This window comes from Hermetia illucens, chromosome 6 (genome assembly GCF_905115235.1).
Source record: "Hermetia illucens chromosome 6, iHerIll2.2.curated.20191125, whole genome shotgun sequence".
Lineage (NCBI taxonomy): Eukaryota > Metazoa > Arthropoda > Insecta > Diptera > Stratiomyidae > Hermetia > Hermetia illucens.
In genome coordinates this window covers 58,803,577-58,820,670 of record NC_051854.1, presented here as the reverse complement: position 1 = coordinate 58,820,670, position 17,094 = coordinate 58,803,577, and the positions used below count along the sequence as shown (strand labels likewise).

General features: G+C 42.6%; 1 protein-coding gene across 1 annotated transcript in view; it reads left to right on the top strand.

The window, feature by feature from the left end:
* LOC119660589 (neuronal PAS domain-containing protein 4B) overlaps nucleotides 1-16,188 on the top strand; it is a 402,201-nt gene extending 386,013 nt beyond the window's left edge. The window contains exon 10 of the mRNA XM_038069258.1: nucleotides 14,232-16,188. Within this exon, the coding sequence (XP_037925186.1) occupies nucleotides 14,232-15,261 (1,030 nt within the window). The 3' untranslated portion in view covers nucleotides 15,262-16,188. The remainder of the gene's footprint in view (nucleotides 1-14,231) is intronic.
* Nucleotides 16,189-17,094: the final 906 nt, after the last annotated feature.

Here is a 17,094-nt window from a genome sequence, read left to right as displayed (position 1 = left end):
AAAATGTTGGCGTGTTTTCTACATTATCTATATCTCACTTATTACTCACGATGAATTCAAGACGGTACTCACCTCTTCAGTTGATGTCGCTGTTTCCCCAGATTTCCTGGTATTGACATTGCAGCCCAGGAGAAATGGTAACGACTTTGAAGAAAAATGAAATCCAGGTGCGATCTATTGGGACGTATCTGAATGCTACGACTGCCTCTCGAGTTCTTTCTCCGGCTTCCAGTGAGACTTGAAACTCTGAAAGGCATATATATTTTAAGTTTTCCTTGGGAATGGTGGAAACTTCTGGGTTTCCACAAGATGATTTCCAAATTGTCTCCATATTTCCTCCTTGCATACCATAAATCTGCGCCCAATACATCTAGGCTTCGGAGCCAATACTATTCCAATAATATCCTTGGAACTTCTTCCTTGGAAAAAATTCAAAAAGTGGCTGACAATTTCGTCCAGGGCAGAGGCAATTCATCAGCTGCCTTACCTCTGCCCTCGGAGCAGCGCGACGGAAAGTGGCTACAGGTAGTAATATTACTTTTATGTATAATCGCAAATCCGCCTTCTATATTCAGACCAAAACTAGGCCGAACCGAAATTATTTTTGTTTGAGGATTGAGAAAGTCCTAAGACCGCATGCAGTTGATGTCGGACCGGACCAATTGGGGAGAAACTTTCTTCTACGATTGTGTTTCACACGTCTAATGAGCTGTCCCGGCCTTGAATGAAACCGTCAGTCACTTTTTGAATTTTTGAGTATTTAGCTCAAAAAAGAGGGGTCTGTGGACCAGAAATGTGAAGGAAAGTTTCTTCCCAATTAGTCCGGTCCGACATCAACTGAATGCGGATTTAGGACTCCCTAAATCCTCAAACAGGTCCACTTCCCCCCCCCCCCCCCCCCGCTTGGTCTTGCACTTGCGGCCTCTATGACCCCAGCGATTCCTTCGGAAACCTCGGTGGGCTTCTCACCCGATACGTTGTCCGAAGTATCCTACTTTTGTTTCTTCCTAAACGCGGACACAGGTAGGGTACCAAACTGCCGTAACACAAAGCTTTTAGTACGAAATTCCATGCTACTGCGCCTTAAAAGTGACTCTTAGGCGCAAAAGTGTCAGCACGCTTTTAGTGATTTCAGATTTCAATAAAATCTCCTCCCTCTCCTTTTCTTTCTCTCCTCCTATTTATTGAATCAATAATGATGAAGGACACATGCTGCGTCCAAAAAATTGGCTTGCTACATATTCTATATAATAAAAAATTGATAAACCTGGAGCCGATTTTCAAGTATTTTAATCTCCTACAAGAATACGTAACTATATTTCCACAGTAGGCTGCAAAGCTAGTTTGAAAGAAAAGCAATCGCTGTAGTCTAGGGTATAGGCGGAATAAATCTTACCCAGCTATTAATGTTTAGTGTTGTTAAGCTCTCAAGTTGGTTTCCGATAAGGCAGTGGCTTCCTTATGAGCTTCAGATTGGGAAGTTGCTTGAATTATTCGGTCTTTGTTGGTCAAGGCGATTCAAAGGGGTAGAGGTTTGTGCACTAGCAAATCATGGATTTAATTTATGGTTGGAAGCTAACTGATTTTCTGGTTTTGGCCTCTTGCTTCCTTCAACGATTTCTGTTTGGATTCTGGACAGCGCGAAAGCTCCCCATTGATGCTATAGAAGCTGCCTAGAGTGCTCCCTTACTCAAATTTCTCCAAGAATTGCATTGATACAGGCTAAACATTATGGTGTTATGCAAGGTAGGGTGGTGAGAATGTGCTCTGGTAAGCTTGTCGAAAATCTTAAATGGATCGCCGCGGAATATTGATCACCATTGGATCGACAGCAAAAGTGCTCTGTTTTCAGGGAAGGTCAAGTTGTCGACTACATCCTAATGACTCGTAGGCTGACTATCGAAAGGTGTAAAGCGAGCAACGGGCGTAAGGAACTGAAGGTTCTTATTGTCGTTACACATGGAACCCTCATCAATGACGAGGAGTAGCTTAAAAGGTAGAAGTGAACTTTACCACAGTCCTGAACCATATAAGATACGATGAAGTTTAAACTATTGTGGGTGCGGGGGTAAGTCACCGTAGAATACGGATAGGGGTCATTCTTCCAAAGGGAGGTCATCAATGGCTCATGTGGAGTAAAGTCTATGGACTTTCCGGTCCTCATATGGAATATTTCTACGCAGCTCCTGAAGTTTCTGATGAGCTGCTACTTTCACTTAGTGTAGTTCTGATAATATATATAATTCAATAGCTAAGATTCCGAAAAATGGTGTTTGATTTGAATGCAACAATTAGGAGGGGGGGGGGGGGGGGGGTTCTTCCCCGTAAAGACAATAAGATAATAGTTAAGATAACCTTAAAGCCGAAACTTCACCGACAGATAGGGGCCAGACTGGTTTCCGCTCTTAACTTACTCTTCATCGATCGATCATCGATCTAAAATATCTGAAGAGTTTGAAGTCAGAAGGGGAAGTTCGACAGGGCTACGTGCTGTCACCGTTGTTATTCAGACAAGTCGACTACGCTGCTGATATTATTCTTATTTTACACTTATTTACACCGGTCCCTGTTAACGAGTATCACAATTGTACGTAGCTTTGATGGATATTTCCAACATAAAGTCGGAGGATGCTTTGTGATGTTCGTCTACCTTGGCCTGTATTTCGCTACTGTAGAGGAACCGAGCCTGGGTCTCCCAAGCTCAATACGGTCGCTTCTGGTGTCCAGCTCACGAAATCTTAAAACACTGGTCAAAAAGACTGATAAGTACTGAAGCGCCATCAAAAGTATCCTTACCTTTGACGGAAATGATGTTGTGAACCCTGTCCCAAAAGGAACTCATATGGTCTGGTTGACTGCGGAAACGTGGAGAAACCTGTGTAACTGAGGGCTCTTATCATTATTGCCGACGAGACTGAGCACGAGGTGTTAGAGCTTCCTTATCGACAAAAAGTACCCGAAGTACAGCGTAGTGCACGTGATGAAGAAAATTTTACCACTAAATTGGACAAAAACGCAGAAGCTGACACAAATAGCAACAGTACCGTATATTGTATAACGAAAGAGCTTGAAGGTGATCATAAACTTTTTGAAGTAACCAATAGGCTGACACCGATGGTGCTAGACAACTGAAGGGGTAGAAGAGGTACAACCTTCTCCCTCCTCTGGTTCAGAATCGCATAATATCTGAGGAAATTCTACATGGCAAGCCACTGTCACATGTGGTTCTTCTAAACAGAAGCAAAATTTATGGTCTCCTCGTGGAATTGTTTCTTGTAGCCCCTAAGGTCCAAGTTGTTATCCTCCTCATTTGTAATTTCTGGCAAGCTGTGATTTTCGAGGTATGCCGAAAAAAGGCATGACGACTAGGATTCTGAAATAAGCACATTGACATACTTCCTGCCATCGCGAAGATAATAGTTAAATTATCTTGGAACGGTTCAACAACCTGAACGGTGCAACCCGGCATCTTGATCCACAGAAAATAGAAGAATGATAACTTTAATGCGGGTTACACCATGGAATCGAACCAGCTATCCCAGGACAGCAAACGAGTGGGTTACCTAACGTAGCGTAGAACAGTGAAGGAGGAGTGCAAGCTTTTTGGGAGATAGTGGAAGGAGTTGTAGCGCATTGCCAGAAACCGACTATGATGACCCAGATCCACCCATGATGTAGCATGAAATCTAGGAAACGCTGGCTAAACCAACATCAACAGCCCTACTGCTGAAACCCCGGGTGACCGTTGGAAGTTTTTTCTTAACAAAAACCTGTAGATGAAGAAGGATGTAGGGGAATCTCCCGCGGCTAAAATTGTACACAATATACCAACTGGTCGTCCAAGTTGGGGGGTTGACAACCGTACATGGAAATCAATTTGTTTAAAAGCAACAAAAGGAGGAATGGATGGATTTCACAGCTGCTACCCAATACACTGCCCCAATATGAGACCGATGTAAAAGCAATGGACAACGATGGTTTTCAGGAAAAGAGCCATTACACCATATATTATAGTGGCCATACAGTACACCATGTGCACGAAGTCGGAGTTTTAGTCAGCCAGGAAATGAAACCTCCTGTTTGAAAACATAAGCAAACAGCTGTGCACCCTGCGCCCTTACAGATGGGACTGCGGGAACGGAGAAGGATACCTTCTACGAGGCAGTGGAATGCACCTTCGAATCTATCCCAGGTATGATATCAAAATCACACTTCCAGAGTGTAACTGCGAAGTAGGGACGGAGCTCGTATACGGCCAATACACCGGCTCCCATATCTTACACAAAACTACCAATGACAACGGACTATGATTTACGCGGAAATCGGTCCATAAACAAACACAAGCAACGCTCCAGACGGGATAACTTTCAACCAAATTATAATAATAATTGTTGGGGCAACAATTCATATTGGATCAGGACCTTGAAGTGTGTTAGAGCACTTCATTCAAGACCTTCAAGACCAAATTGACCAAGTGCAAATTGAATGCGCCACCTTTCAGCCTTGATGAATGTCAGAACAAATAGAGGGGGGGGGCAATCAGGTGCGGGTTAACACTGAAGTCATCCACTACCCTCCCTAATACCAATAAGGGGGAAATGGATGCCCATATAACTGCAGTCAACAGAAGTCCTTGTGATGAAGCATCGAACATACTTAGCACCAGTCGCACAAAGAGTCGGAACGGCTGGTTCGACAATGAATGTAATGTAGGAATGGAGCGGAAGAATGCTGCATACCGGGTAATGTTGCACTCTCAAAGAAGGCGGGCACCCGCGGAGAGTTATCTAGAAATGCGTCTGGCGTAGAAACTTCTTCATAGATGGAAAAAGGATGTCCAGCAGAACCAGTCTGTAGGAAGCACTAGCACCAGGCGCGCAAGTTTTACTAATAAGTCAGCACATCTCGATGCTCACCCTGCTGAGACAAAGAAGAAAATCTGTTTTTCAAGCATATGGGCATACTGGAGCGATGGGTTGAGTATTTTGATAAGCCGTTCAACAACCGCTATACCGATGAGTTGGAGGTCTCGCTAACTGAAGATGACGGACAAATGCAGTCACCACCGACCATGGAGGATACACTCCATGCAATTTATTGGAATAAGAATCGTAAGTCGCCAGGAGCCAATGGAAGTGCAGCCTAGCTGGTTAAACAGAGCAACACAGCAGAGATAAAAGCAGCACTCTTGAGACTATTCGACGTCAATAACAGTCTACGGAAAGGAGATGCCCTATCGCGCAACGTTTTTAAAATGGCCCTGCAAAAAGGAATCCATGACACTGAGATAAATTGAAAAGGCACCATGCTTTTTAAGTCCACCCAAATACTAGCCTATGTTGACGATATCGACATTATGGGAAGAACAACCCGAGATGCACAAACCGCCTTCATCTAGATCGAGCAGGTGGTGTGAGATCTTAGGCTGCACATCAATGAAGGCAAGACGAAGTACGTGGTGCCAAAGGCAGCAACAAGAGGCGACTCTTTGAGACCGTTGATGATTTCTCCTATCTAGGGTCAAAAATTACAGCCGATAAAATCCGCGCACGGTAATTGGCAGCCAGCAGAATCTATTTTAGTTTACAAAAACTGCTAAGCTCGAAACATCTCAACATAGGATCAAAGCTTCCACTGTAGAAGACAGTGATCTTACGAGTGATCTTCGGAGGCTTCTGTTCTTAGCAAGAAAAATTGTAAATTCATAGTCTCGTTCGAGAAAAGAATCTTCCGATGAATTTTTGGCCCCCTACTTGAGAAAGGACGATTTAGGGAATTCACGGGATGTTTGGAGTTTTATTAAGTCAGGTCTAGACCGGATACCGATTGTTTCCATTTAGTTGATGCGCTATGACCTACATACATGGGCCATCAATGTAATTGTCTTCCTAAACATTTTTAAAGGTTAATTTTGGGAAACGTCTCTATTAAAGTCCGATTTTCTTGAAAAAGATTCTTGCTCTGCTAGCGTAAATTTCGCTATTGCGGACTACCATTAAGTTTCATTTGGCAATGGTATTCTTAATTGGTGACCATATCTTTTTCTTGGAGAAATCGGCATGGTTCCTAAACGCTCATTGGCTGGTATCCTGCAAAGATACCAGTGATTTCCAAAACGCACGTAAATGCTAAGCCATTCATATCCACTTGTTCGGCGTACTATAGAAAAGATTCTTTCGGGATATTTAGCGATTATTTTCTAGCGCTTCGAAATTATGGTTAATTCGTTATCCCGAAGGAAAATAACACCAAGACGAGCTAGAGTGACTTTTACAGATATTTGTCCAGATTTGTTGGAACATCGATATGCCCTTGAAGTAGGAAAAGCTGTTATAGTAGATAAATAGTGCAAGCTTTTATGCGAAGGAAAGGTTGAATTTCGCGAAAAAAACATTCGAAAATATTTGATCTTGGGGTTTAGAATTCATTTTTGTGGTTGTTCACGAAAAAAATTCCCATAGCAAATAACATGGATCATTTGTTGGCTACTTTTGATGAACTTAGAGCAAAGATAGCAATCAATTGCTATTTACCATGGTCCAAAAACCCTCAAAGTCTACCTGCCTATATCACACAAAACGCACTGTACACACTCGAGACAAAGTCTGAGTTCGAAATATAATTTCGATTGCATCTGGCCGAACATAATTTTTCCTCAAAGTAGAATTAGTCGACATGCAATCTGATTAAGGGAGTCGCCGGAGCTCTCAAATAAAACGCTCCTCCAAACGAAACGAGCGCTGGCCCGGATGAATGGCATACCAGAAGGACGAGCCTCGGTGCAAATAATGATGATGCCCTTATAACAAGTGTTATACACTTCAAGGAAAACATTTGAACAAATCAAAACAAAATAAAGCAAAATTAAAAACAAAAAACACAGTCCAAGGTGTTGCTGCACCTCCAATCTGTCTGGGTGTGATTTGTAGAAGGAGCGAGAGTTTCTGGATTTCAGTGCCAGATATTTTTAACATCGAAACTGCAAGAAGTACGGCAAGGTGATGTGAAGAAGTGCACTCAGCCCGTGGTACCTTGGCACTGTCTTATTTCCTCGAGTGTTGTTGGTGACCTGTGCAACTACTTGAGCGAGGTCTCGAAAGATTACTCTCACTGATGCTGGACGAGGTTTCACCATTTTTACCACAACAGGAATACACGTAACGATCGATTTGTTAGATGCGGCGTTTTTTTTGGTTCTCTTAATTTTTATCACTCATCTTAAGTGTTGCATTTTATTTTACAAATTGAACAAATTATGTGGATATTGATTAGGTGCTCAATTTATTGCAATTTTTTGAGATACAAAGGATTATTATTGTCGGCTGGGGGATTTATATGCTTTTAAATGGCATTTTGAGGATTTGTAGTGCAATTGAGCGTAAATGACTATCATTACAATCTGAAATTTTACAGTATCTTAGTAAAGGCCGTCTTTCTTCTTCGTTTGAATCATTCAGTTCATCGTAGCCTACCTAACCTCACGGGGCTGACCTTTGGCAATGAGACAATGAATGCATTAACCCAATTTACGTTACCCAGTCAGCACAAACATACCCGAAACCCATGAGTGGCCAATATGGGTTGACTGCATTGCATTTAATAAATTTCTCATTGAAGCGAACTCACTTTCAAAATAAAACTCATTCAAACTCGTCCCCTTTGGCCTGTTATTCAATTTAAACAACTTCGCTGCCAAAGAAGCCACACACATTTATCAATGGCCTTTCGAAAAGTCCAAGCGGAATCGATTCAATCGTACGAGGACAATATGCATACATTGAGATACTTCCAAATTGCTCAATGGTTAAGTCAGAGGTTCTGTGGAGACGCGAGACCCAGGAAGGGAAATCAGAGCACCTTCCCGGTATCATTTCGCGAATTCCACTGTGCAACACACACAATTTTTATAGACATACCATCAGACATTCACATGTTTTCATGGGAAACAATCGACAATGTCTTCAGTTGAATATTAGAAATCGAAAATGTCGTCCTCCATCCAATGTGGAGGACTTTGAATATTCCCGTTGTTACAGACAGTACGACACTGAGAACAATGGACGATTTTTGTTCAGAGTGAGGACAAGACATTTTACTAAAGAAGACAAATGGCAATGAGCGTACAATATGGGGATCTGTGATGCTGGTTGGAGTTGGAGCGTAATCCATTTGTTAAGCTTTAAAAAACTTGGAAAAATAAGACTACCTGAGAAAAAGTTTTAAAGGTTTTGGACTTCACTCACTCGGAGACGGAAGCTGATAAAAAAACTCGGAATAACGAAAAATCGTAACTTCGATGTGGGTATTTATTTGTAAGGAAGTTTAGAGGTGCAGATATTCTAAAGTATATATGTTGCCGAGGTGTCCTAAATGCGTTGTATCTATAAGCCTTTGTCGCTTTTCGCTAAGATCTACTCCGGCTCCCTCAAGATCTTCCCAAGAAGCAGGAACTCTTCCTCATTTGCTCTACGCCATATATTCCTAGGGCAACCAGTTCGTCATCTAGCCTGGGATTGTAAGGCAGCAATAGAGTTGTCACCGTCCTCTCATCTATTCTAATCACTATCAATTATACTTTCTCTACTCACCAATATGTCCACATGTATCTGGCCTACACCCACGAAGTCCTTCATTCGAAATTTTACCCTGCCAGAGTCCTCCGATGATCCAGGAAGACAAGTGTTAGCCAAAGCTTGGAGTTTACGGATAAAAGTAGCGTTCTTTCTCGATATTACTTTTCTTTATTTTCTCTAGCCCCTTGTCCCGCTCACAATCGGGGTCGGCTCGTCGTGATCGATTGCGCCGTTTTGTTCTGTCAAAAGCAAGATTTGGATGCAATCGCGAGGCCTTCAAATCACCATCGAGCATATCAAGCCTCAGTGGCTTCGGCCGGCCTTTTGATCGCTTACCATCGACTTCAATGTCCAGACCAATCGTGGCAAGTGAATTCCCGTTAGCACGAATTACATGACCATACCATCGAAGACACTCCTCTTCCAATTTTCCCACGACCGGTGCAACCCCATACCGATCCCGGATATCCTTATTTCGGATGTGAGAAAGGCGCGTTGCGTGCCAATGCAACATCTTCGGCTTCATTACCGCGAGATGCAGTTCATTGCCTTTTATAGTCGGTCAATACTCAGAACCATAGAGGGCAACCCGGCGGACGACATTTCGGTAAATTTTTGATTTAAGACGATCGCAAAGAACACCAGTTGTAAAAGGCCACTTCATCCGGGTTGCGTTAATCATCGGCTGATAGCATTGACCCGAGATATTTAAATCGCTCAGTTCTGGATAGATCACTGCAATTGACAGTGATAGTGCTTGTTTCAAGGAGCTCGGTCACAAAAATTTAGAAAATATCATCTGCATAAAGCGGTCTATAGGGAGCTGGATGTTGGATGTACCACGTGACAGTCTTCATAACAAGCTATAACAACAGCAAACAAGAGTAATGAGAGGACGCTTTCTTGATGAAAACAGACAGAGGCATGAAGCGGTATTGATACACTCACCACACTTCGAACTTCACTTTTCGGATTGAGGTAGATCAATTAAACCTAGCGCACGAGTTGTTCTGGCACTAAGTATTGTCGTAGAGCATAAGAGATGACTTCGTATGGCACACGGTCAAACGCTTTCTCCAGGTCAAGAAACGCAATGTAAAGAGGGCAATGTTTTTCACGGTGTATCACTTCCACTTACTACGAAAAGTCTAGGTTTCCCAGGATTTACAGATAAATGGGGGTAGCAACTCTACAGAAACTGCAGATGTAAGAAGCACTTTTGTGAGAAAACCAAGTCTAGCGACCTTTCCCCGCTTGACGACATAAATACCTAGGATGATGTTACTTCTGTTTGGCGAAGCGGTCGGTATTCGGATGTTACGTTGATTAGCCATTTCTTCAAAGGTTGAACTTTACCACAAGTTGAACGATTGAGAACGGTAATGAAATGTTCTTCTACCTCTTAAGCTGCTCGTGATCGTATCAGGAGTCGACGCTTAAAGTTTCTGAGCAGACCATGGAAATACTTTAACTGCATGTTCTTTCTTAATACGTTATACGGTAGCAAACTCAGCATTATTTGTGGCAACTTCTACCTTCCTGACTGGCGCAATAATTAATCTTCTTTCGTCATTCCGTATGCTACACTACGCCTTCCGAAAATCGCCTTAATCCAGAATTTATACCCACTCGAAGTGGTATTAAGAGACTTCAATTGCCTGTGTAGGCTGACTAACTTCCAAGTTTCAATAGTCAGCTAGGTCTTGAGGTGTAGCTTTCCGAGATGTTCGTTGTTCGGTCAGAAAGATTCAAAAGACGTCAATCTATATCGAAGAACGGGATATTGCCGCTTTGCTTTTGAGGTAGGCGTGCTGAGATTTTTAGAAGGATATTCTCTATACGATCGTCCTTAAGGGGATATCCAAGAGTTTCTAACATGGAACTAGTGAAGCTGATGAGCCGAAAATCCATGGTGGACTCATGGCCCAACGATATACATCAGATATGCCACAATTCTCTCCAAATATTTATGGAGTATGACTGGCAAGCGAAGTCCTAACTAGCAGTACTCTTCACTGCCGTACAGACTATCAGCTTCAAGATTTGTATGGTTGCCAGTTTTGCTACCTGAAGCAGATGTTGAAAACCTCCCTGATCAACCTCCTGAAATTGGACAAATCTTGATTTAACCAGTGCGGCAATAGTTTTTTCTTTAGAGCCGAATGCGTTTTCCACATCCTTGACTTTGATTCTATATCGTGGCATTACATTATTACCATTTCGCGGGCCGGAAATTTTGTTGTTAATAACTTCAGACACTCTCCAATTCTCCACCCTGAAAATCCCACTGTCTGTTAGTAGGAGTGCTCAGAGGTGGCGATGAGGGAGATGGGACGGCAACCCTATCGACCAAACCAAAACTAAGTGGCCGAGGAGAACCTCCATAGTGGTGGCACCGGGAGACGCTGTACTCACTTTGGCTTGCCGGCCGTGATGCAATAGGCGAATGCTCCAAAGGCCTAATTAGGGCGATCAGACCCGAGTCTGCACGGGGACTCATCTGGAGTGGCAAATTGGTCGCGAAACCTTACCAGGGATATACTGGTACTATGGGAACCGGGATAGCCCCTGGACTCTCATACTTCGGGTGAACTCCCGTTGTATGTGAGTACAGCTCGGTTATCTGCGGTTGGCCCCCTAGTCAGAGCTTCATGGGGGTTGTTGGTTCCCTTCGCCTTCGCCCTTTGGGCCTCGGCGTGGTGTTGCGTTTCAACACGGGTGCCGTACTCCTTAGTTTGGTAGAGATTTAAGTAGGTCTTGCATCCACCAGGATGAATGCTAAGCCATGCACTTGGTATAGACCGGTACCGTTGTTGCTTGACTCAGCGGGGCTCTGATTGTGGTCACAAAATTAATCCGTGTCTTAAGAAGACCGTAGGCTTAAGTCTCCACGACAGGTACCTACGTAAAACACTCAAGGACTCACTATGAGTTAGGGCCTGTGCGGCTCATTGAAATTATTTCTCTTATAAAAGGCGAATTATTGAAATAGAAATTTGTAGATTGAAAATCTACCATGTCTCGGAATCAGACTGATCTTTCAACTACGACGTTTTGCATTTGTAAACAGTTAATGAGGGGATTTTGGGATGTGCGAACGCTTCTTGCCGACAATGTCAAGGCTTGCTTAAATGCTTGCTTCCACCAATTTCCCACTCTTTGCAATACTGTGCTGTTGTATTTGGTATGCCTGCATGAAGCATATGTGAACCCGATGTCAGGAAAAGACTTGTTCCGGTAGAGGCCCTCATCTCTTGGGAAAGCTGCGGAGCACGTACCAAATGAGACTTCTGTCCGACACAACCTGACTGCCGTTCGTTAGTAAAAAAATTATTTTGCTGATCCGATGTCTTGAGCAATTCTGCATATAAACCTGCTTTCCTCTCCGGTGCAGATGTGGCTCGAAGGACGAGGGAACTGAAGGCTCTTATTACCGCAGCGAGGGGGGTGAATGCGATTCACTTGAGCTCAGGCACTGCACGAAATCTTGGCAAGTGCACTGGTCAATGAGCAAAAGCTTCCGCAAATAACTGCGACTTCACTCTCATATTACGAAAGCACTTGCATGTGGCCTAACATATCTCATTGGAATTGTGAGGGACGTTTACAATAGGCTCCCCATCCACGCCGATGAAAAGTTTGAGAGGTAGAGTGAACATTCTTAACCGTATAGCGTCTGGTGAAGTTCCACCTCTTTTGGAGTGCTTTCAAGTGGGCCAAGACCACTGGGCCTGACGGTCTCTCCTCCTGAACATCGTATCTTCAGCTGTTCATGAAGAACTGCTTCTTCTAATCATCTGTAAATGCTGAAAATTTGAGATCTTTCCCTGAGTGTCAAGATTTCAGAGAAGGGAACCCAATGCGGAAAGTGCAGGAGTATATGAGTGTTTTCTACAATCGAAAATATAATATTTAAAGTTATCCATATCGCATTAAACTACACCGAAAAAGCTATGTCAATCGTCAAAAAGCAGGCTGATTTCTGCTGTGGACCGTCCTGTATTCACCATATCAATACCGTTCGGTGCAACGTCTGGCGTTCTGATCTCCGCTTCAACTGCCCTTCATCGGATTCGAGAAGTCTTTCCACAACGTCAGTGCCATCAAATCCAATTTACTATCTATGTCAAAATGTAGTGCATCGACGGTGTTCATCAAATTCTCTATCCTGGTAGTGTTGCATTTGCCGATGGTGGCACCCGTCATCACATCCATTACGGAACTTACAAACAGCAGTCAACTGTAATAAACCAAAGAGGAAGGTGATTTTGAAAGAGATCAGAGGATTCTCCTGGATCTCGTGATACTAGTCAAACCTCTGGTTGGGTACCAATTAAACAGGAAGAATATATAGGCTTCTATAATTGAAACCTAAAATAAAGGTAATAAAATTTACTTCTTGGTCCCGGCGTCCCAGCTTTCATGAATATTAATAAAAAGGAGCTGTGCCAACCTATGTAATTTAGAACTAGTTACCGGTTCTAGAATGGCCGGAGCAAGTAAAAAATTAAGAGATAGAGGTCAAGGCACTTCAATTCACTGATCTGCATTTGCGGTATGGAGACTGTTAATGAAAGGGCGGAAAACTTTGTCCGCTCTCAATTGTTTTCCTCAATCATCATCATCATCAACGGCGCAACAACCGGTATCCGGTCTAGGCCTGCCTTAATAAGGAACTCAAGATATCCCGGTTTTGCGCCGAGGTACACCAATTCGATATCCCTAAAAGCTGTCTGGCGTCAGGACCTACGCGATCGCTCCATCTTAGGCAGGGTCCGCCTCGTCTTCTTTTTCTACCATAGATATTGCCCTTATAGACTTTCCCGGTCGGATCATCCTCATCCATACAGATTAAGTGACCCGCCCACCGTAATCTATTAAGCCGGATTTTATCCACAACCGGACGGTCATGGTATCGCTCATAGATTTCGTCATTGTGTAGGCTACGGAATCGTCCATCCTCATGTAGGGGGCCAAAAATTGCTCGGAGGATTCTTCTCTCGAACGCGGCCAAGAGTTCGCAATTTTTCTTGCTAAGAACCCAAGTTTCGGAGGAATACATGAGGAGTGGCAAGATCATAGTCTTGTACAGTAAGAGCTGTGACCCTATGGTGAGACGTTTCGAGCGGAACAGTCTTTGTAAGCTGAAATTCCTCAATTATATGATATTCAGAGAAAAATGCTAATATTCTGTCAGCTAGTAATTTCCTTCAACCTCAACTGTTGACATGCCCATAGCATAAGCATTTCTAAATTTGTTTTATTTGATGAGAGGTCCAAAGTGAAGTCTAGCCCTAACGACAATTGATGTACAACTCAAGGCCTTGATGTTTACCTAAATGTTGCATCAATTATGAAGTATCACCTTACAGTTGAGTTAGAAAGTAGCTAAGGACATTACCTCAGCATCGTTACTGCTTAGCTGCGATCGCAAAGGAAAGGAGAGATCCCCCCCCCCCGCACGATGAGTTAGCACATGATTCTTCTTGGCTCCTTCGGCTGTTTCAGGGTTAAAAATTAGAGAGGAGATAATTGCGGTTGTGGAATATTACAGTTAGTTCGTAATCCTTGATAGCTATTTATGCCCCCTTGTATTTGATAAGTATTAGCTAACTTTTATTTAGATATAAAGAAGATCCTCTTTTCCTTTCATTGCAGTGAACGCGAAGCATCTGTTATGGTGGCAAACTCATGGCTCTATCACTACTACTCCGTGCAGTCCAAAATACAATTTGGGCTACCATTTGAGGGTCCAACACGAATACCACCATCTCCTGCGTACTATCACCACCATCATCATCACTCCGGAACACTTCAACCAGGCATACCACACGGATATCCACCGCATCCGCCTCATCACGTACCATATGGATACCACTCACCAGTTGGGTTGGCTCCACCACCTACTTCTCATCATCACTCCTCACCTTCTCATATAATGGGACATCACAACGGCAATGGTAGTAATGGCATGGTAGGACCCTATGCTTATCGGATAGAAGCGCAACCAGTAGACTACAGTCAAACTACATCTCCTCAAATCGAGGTTCGATGCAGCAGCACCAATAGTTCTAACTCAAGCTCACATCGACTAGGATCCCCACCACCGAAACGTCGACAAACTAGCAAGCTAGAACCCCTTTATATAACGGAGAGCAGTCACCAATCCCCCGAAAGTATTACCGAACTAGACTCTCAATATGTTTCTCATGGCGAACATGGCTTAGTAACTTTTGGGACACTTCTTCCAGCCAGACCCCGCATACTAACCAAAGCTCCCCCACCAGATCCTCCGGATTTCATCGAACAATGGAATCCTAGCCCACCCTGGTCAGAGGGCGCACAGAAAGTTCCAGATATTGCTCAGCAGGAATTGAGCCCATACATCACAACCACACCACCTACTCCTACTAGTGCCCCGCCTATTCAAACCCTGGGACCAGCTTTTTCCTTTGACTGGATGTCAGAGCAGTTTGTGCCAATTATGGAGTGTGGGCCCTGCATGCCATGTATTACGCAAGATGGGATATCTGTTCCAGTTCCCGTTCAAGTATCTATACCACATTGGCCCCATGACCATCGGATTGTAACAATGCAATCGGATAGTAGCACCTCTCAAACGGAGCCCGTCTTGACAAGTTCTGTAGAACCAAAAAGTTGTGAAGAAAATCAGGAAAATGGCGAGTAAAAAAATTCTTAAAGTTTAAATTTTGTTGATAAAAGTCGCATATGTACAGCAACTTGCTATTTATCGAAATAAATAAGAAAAAATCCCACATCAAACGTTTTATCTGAATTTTTTGGTGTTCTAAGTAAAAAGGAAAAATATACCTTCAGTTCTTCCTATTTTCATCACAAAACTGCAAAGATTTTTTTTCTATAATAATAAAATACACACATAGAATCATAGATAAATCTGGTAACTATGACAATGGCTGGTTAGTGCAATTTTTACTGGAGATAACAAACAAACAAATCGTAAATATTGAGGCTTAGGAAAGTGCTTTTAACGTGCAGGTTAGCTGCGATTTATTTTTATAACATTAAATTATTGAAGTTAACATTAACCGCTGAAAACCGACGGAACTTTAAGACCTATCTGAAATACGAATTCTGATGCATGTAGTTATTTTTAAGGTCGAATATTCAATTTTAGTAAGTTTTTATCTTTATAATAAGCACAACAGTGAATGCTAATTTGAATAGCTACTCCAGTGATAAGCAATAAATATTATTTTTTAGATTTTAGCCAGAGAAAATATAAATATTTCTTATCTTTTGAACATAAATCGTAACTACTGTTCTAAAATGCGTAAATTATGATAATAAAATTATTTCCTGTGTATATTTTATCTTAGTTATTTTTATTTTAAAATGAAGCTTCCATAAAAATCGAAATAAAAGTGTGTTAGTTTATGGACAGTCCGTGATCCACATGTCATAAGCAAGTCTAGGTCTAGATAAGAATTATGTTTACGAAGTAATAAATATTTTAAATTAATATTATTTGTATCTATTTTGTAAATAGATGTTTTCCACCATTTTTTATTGAAAGGTAGTTTTATGACGAACAATGTGAAATTTAAATTATAATAAAATTATTAGTTCTGAATTTGAATTCATTGTTTCTATGTTCAATACTTCAACGGGATGGATTTCGTCAATACGCGGTGGTGGTGTTCTATATATTAATATTTTGAATTTATAGAAACTACACTAAGATAGCAGCAACTTAGGGCCTATTCTATACAATGCGTTAACTAGACTGAAAATTTCGAGGTATATGAAAAAATAATTGAAGGCAGCGACCACATGTAGTAACCCTGCCTTGTAGGTAGGAAGGTGACCGCTCTGAGGGGCCCAATTTGTCCCGCGGTGCGTCAGTTTGATGCTACAAGCTTTGAATGCCATGGCGGCTGTGGAAAGAGCACAGGAGCGGAGTCCAGTCGGCTCAGATCTTCAGGGCCGTAACAGCAAGTCTCTGACTCACGGTCTTCCTCGAATGCGGGGAAGTACGTACATACCAGCAATTTCAGGACCATATTAAAATATTTCGCCCAGAAGCCATTGGACTTTTCAAGAAAGGATGGCCTCCCTTTTTTTGGCCAGAATCTTACTGAGTTTCGCAGTCTCTCTTTATGGCTTCAATGTTCGAACAGAACCGCTTCTTCGCAGTCTTAATGACCGATTTGTACCTTTTCAGGCAGTCCTTGTACGGCTGCTGCAAATATTGCAGACTTCCCAGGCCAGTTCACTGAGAATTTGCAGATATTAATTCCACCACAGTGGCATTGTTTTTAAGGTTTCGCGTAAAACAAAACCTTACAAAAATCGGTTTACTGCCTGCCTGTATTTTTTTTTTTTTGACTGAGGGAAATCCATCATGGAGGCGCATCTGAAATCCAGGACACGCATGCCGGACTCCGCATCATCATCATCAACGGCGCAACAACCGGTATCCGGTCTAGGCCTGCCTTAATAAGGAACTCCAGACATCCCGGTTTTGCGCCGAGGTCCACCA